This window comes from Anastrepha ludens, chromosome 5, assembly GCF_028408465.1.
Source record: "Anastrepha ludens isolate Willacy chromosome 5, idAnaLude1.1, whole genome shotgun sequence".
Classification (NCBI taxonomy): domain Eukaryota; kingdom Metazoa; phylum Arthropoda; class Insecta; order Diptera; family Tephritidae; genus Anastrepha; species Anastrepha ludens.
The window spans coordinates 51,882,210-51,887,018 of NC_071501.1; the positions used below are offsets into that span (position 1 = coordinate 51,882,210).

The 4,809-nt window shown below is 46.8% G+C and overlaps 1 protein-coding gene across 1 annotated transcript; it reads left to right on the forward strand.

Annotated features, from left to right (window-relative positions):
* The first annotated feature begins 233 nt into the window (after positions 1 to 233).
* On the forward strand, positions 234 to 1,501 carry LOC128864713 (uncharacterized). The gene is made up of 2 exons (XM_054104464.1): positions 234 to 991; positions 1,042 to 1,501. Exons 1-2 carry the CDS (start codon positions 234 to 236, stop codon positions 1,499 to 1,501), a joined length of 1,218 nt encoding a protein of 405 aa, XP_053960439.1.
* Positions 1,502 to 4,809: the final 3,308 nt, after the last annotated feature.

Below are 4,809 nucleotides of genomic sequence, written 5' to 3' on the forward strand. Positions count from 1 at the left end.
GTTTTGTAGCAAGAACTTTTTGAATAATCATTTTTCGTAACTGAAATCATTAGCTTTCAGAACCTTGAATCGAGTAACACGCAAAACAGTTTTTATCACTAAATTTATAGTTTGTAAAGTTTGAATCGTTTATTTGAATAAAGCAGTTAATAGTAATATATATATATATATGTGTGGCACTTTCATGTCCCCACATAATTGCTGACCCCTACGAAGAATTTTAGCGCAACAAGATGTCCAACACTGAGGACACGATTGAACAGGATGGTGCATCCAACGGAGATTCCGAGGCAGATTTCCAATCCCCCCGAACACATGCAGACCGGTACGAACGCATAGAGCTACCCCCATTCTGGAGCCAGCAGGCACAACTATGGTTCGCTGCAGTAGAGGCGCAATTCCAGCTTCGCAGAATCACATCCGACGCAACCAAATATTATACCGTCATCGCTCGCTTGGATCAAGATGCTCTAATCGTCGTGGAAAATTTAATATCCAACCCGCCTACAAACGATAAGTATAGCACGCTGAAAAACGCACTATTGAACCATTTTGCACTCTCACAGAGTCGACGATTCAAAATGCTGTTATCTGGCGTAGAGTTGGGCGACCGACGCGCATCCGAATTACTCGCGGAAATAAATCGTCTGGGAGGAGATAAACTCGACCCGGCATTCGTTCGAGTTACTTGGTTAGAGCGACTTCCGCCACAAGTCCAAATGGCACTAGTGGGAAGGGACCAAGAAGATAACGTCCAACTCTCCCAGCTCGCTAATCAAGTAATGGAGGTGCAACGCAACGCAAATTACCAAAATCTCATGCCAGTCTCACGAAATGTCAGTACGAATGCGCTACAACAACAAGTCGACAAACTAGCTGAGCAACTGGAGAAGTTAATCCTTGAGCGCAGTAACAATAACAGAAGTGGAGTCAGCAATCCATTGCCAAACGCTTCCTATTCCACACCACTTGTATGTTTCTACCACCGCAGGTTCGGGGCACGCGCTAACAAATGCACGAAACCCTGCGCATTCGTCGAAGGCAAGGGAAACGCAAGCAGCCGCCAGTAGTATCGACGAGCACCGGCGGCGATACAACACCTCGTCGACTTTTCGTTTACGATCGCAACACAGGCATGAAACTCCTCGTCGATACCGGCGCGGATATTTCTGTCACCCCACCTCCACAAGGAGTCAAACTATCACCAAGAGCGCTTCGACTACAGGCAGCAAACGGCACCAAAATCGACACGTATGGCGATAAGCCCCTCACTCTTAACATAGGACTACGTCAACCGATTCGCTGGGTATTCTGTATGGCCAACGTACCGTACCCCATAATCGGCGCAGACCTCCTACACGAATACGGGCTTATAGTGGATCTGAAACAAGGCTGTTTAATTGACCGCAACTCAGGTAACCGTAGCGTCGGCTCTATGCAACAGCATCAATCACCGACATTACCACACTCACGCAAACTAACAGATTCAGCAACATTCTGAAGGAGTTCCCGGAATTGTTGGGCAATCCGTCAAACCGTACGGCAACCAAACACTCCGTCAAGCACTTCATACCCACCACCGGCCCACCATGCCTCCAACGAGTCCGCCAACTATGTCCGGAACGCCTCAAAATCGCAAAAGAAGAATTCCAACTCATGGTAGATTTGGGTTACGCGAGGCCATCGAACAGTCCTTGGGCCAGCCCCCTCCACATGGCAAAGAAAAAGAACGGAGATTGGAGACCATGTGGAGACTACCGCAGATTAAACGAGCAAACTATCGCGGACCGGTACCCAATTTCTCTGCTCCAGGACTACTCTTCGATCCTGGCAGGGAAAAACATATTTACTAAAATCGATCTCAGACGCGCATTTCATCACATACCGGTAGCAGAAGAGGACATCCCCAAAACTGCCGTAATCACCCCATTCGGTCTGTTTGAGTTTACCTCAATGCCGTTCGGGCTCCGTAACGCCGCCCAATCGTTCCAGCGTTTCATCAACGAAGCCCTGTCAGGACTCGAATTCGTTTACGCCTACATCGATGACCTACTGATAGCATCAAACAGCACCCAACAACATGAGCAGCATCTTCGTCTAGTTTTCCAACAACTCAGCAAATACGGACTCTGCATAAACGCCGATAAATGCGTTTTCGGAGCTTCCACCGTTGATTTCCTAGGCTACCGCATAACGCCCAACGGCTCCGCGCCACTTCCAGACCGTGTCCAAGCATTACGAGACTTTCCGAAGCCTAAAACTATTTTAGAATTAAGGAGATTTTTAGGGGCCGTTAACTTCTATAGAAGACACATCAGTAGAGCCGCCTCCATTCAAGTACCACTCAACGACCTTCTTAAAGACTAAGAAAAACGATCGGCGACCAGTTCCATGGACAACAGAGTCCGAAAAGGCTTTCGAAGAGGTGAAAGAGAAGCTCGCTCAAGCTACCCTCTTAGCACATCCGATTTCTGGCGCCAAGCTTCGAGTCACGTGCGACGCATCTAGCACAGCGTTAGGAGCGGTTTTGGAGCAACAACATAACGGCACGTGGCAGCCGCTTGGGTTCTTTTCGAAGAAACTTTCGCCAGCACAGAAGAACTATAGCACATATGATAGGGAACTGACGGCGATTTTCGAAGCAATCAAGAACTTCCGGCATTGGGTCGAGGCCCGTGAGTTCACTGTCAGAACCGATCACAAACCGTTGATTTACGCATTTCGACAGCAGTCCGATAAAGCTTCTCCACGCCAAATAAGACAACTGGGATTCATTAGTCAATTCACCACAAGAATAGAGCACATCTCTGGCTCGGACAATGACATAGCGGACACTTTTTCGCGTATTGACACAATGCATACACCGGTTATGATCGACCACGATGAGTTATCACGCACCCAAGCAGCAGGCGATGAGCTAAAACAATTACTTGAGCAGAACGAAACATCACTTAAGTTCCAGAAACTAACCTTTGGTTTGGACGGGCAGGCAATCTACTGCGATGTCTCCACCAATAACATTCGTCCATTTGTGCCGTTAGGGTTACGTCGCAAAGTCTACGAGGCACTGCACAACTTGGCACATCCCAGCGGCAGATCCACCGTTAAAATCGTCGCACAACGATATGTTTGGCCGTCAATGAACAAAGACATCACCGAGTGGGCCAGAAACTGCATCCCATGCCAACGTTCCAAGACAGCGCGACACGCGCACACAAGATTTGCAGCATTTCCAGAGCCCGACGAAAGGTTCGACCACGTCCACCTGGATCTGGTCGGTCCATTGCCCGAATCGCAGGGGTTCAGGTATTGCCTAACAGCCATCGATCGCTTCACCAAGTGGCCCGAAGCAATTGCTATAAAAGATATTACAGCCAGCACCGTTGCCAGCGTATTCTACACACATTGGATATCACGCTTCGGATGTCCCAAGTTGCTAACCACGGACCAGGGTTCACAATTCGAAAGCGCACTCTTCACAGCACTCTCACGATTGGTCGGGGGTAAACGAATCCGTACTACAGCATACCACCCAGCTTCAAATGGCCTAGTTGAAAGATGGCACCGCACATTGAAGGCAGCAATAATGTGCCATCAGACCCCGCAATGGACCCAGGCGCTACCCACCGTTCTCCTGGGACTTAGGACATGCTACAAGGAAGATCTAAAAGCCTCTCCAGCAGAATATCTCTATGGCTCAACACTAAAGGTGCCCGGCGAGTTCTTCACAAACACCGATCCGCCAGTGGACCCTTATAGTTTTCTAGACGAATTCCGTTCACATATGCGAAAAATAAGGCCCGCTCCGACAACACACCACAACAAGCAGAAAACATTTTGTTTCAAAGATATAGAGACCTGCACTCATGTATTCCTGAGAGTTGATGCAGTTAAACGGCCGCTCGACCAGCCATACTCGGGCCCCCACAAAATAGTCAAGCGCATAGACAATAGGCTCTTTATAATAGACGTAAATGGGCGAGAAGTCACCGTCAACATAAACCGTATTAAACCCGCTCATTTAGCCAGTGATGATATTTTTGGAAGCGCTGCCCACTTTAGACGCGCATTGGTCAACTCGGGGGTACCCCTTCATCCTACAACATCAACGTGTCTACCACTGCAGCAGAGATCAGCACACGCGCCAAATAGCCAACCTTAAATTAGACTTTAATAAGTCCCACATAAAGCCTCATTTAGGGGGGAGTATTGTGGGAACAAACTGAACAATCCAATGTGGCAACACCAGTATTCGTAAAGGAGTTCTCACGAATTCCTTTTGTTCTCTTATTCGCAGTTTTGTAGCAAGAACTTTTTGAATAATCATTTTTCGTAACTGAAATCATTAGCTTTCAGAACCTTGAATCGAGTAACACGCAAAGCAGTTTTTATCACTAAATTTATAGTTTGTAAAGTTTGAATCGTTTATTTGAATAAAGCAGTTAATAGTAATATATATATATATGTGTGGCACTTTCATGTCCCCACACTAGGAAAACAATCAACCCTAAACTTACTTAATAAACAAATGATATACAAATCAATAATCAGACCGACATGGACGTACGGACTAGAAATTTGAGGGACTGCCAGTAAATGAAACCTACAAATCATTCAGAGAAGTCAATCTAAGATGCTAAGGACAATCACAAACGCAAATTGGTACATAAAAAATTACGACATTCACCGCGACCTCGGCATAGACACTGTCACTGAAGCAGTAAAAAGAAGCAGCAGTAAGCACATCTTGCGTCTATTAGAGCACAAAAACCATAAGATGAGACTGATACCGGAAATGGAACTTAAACC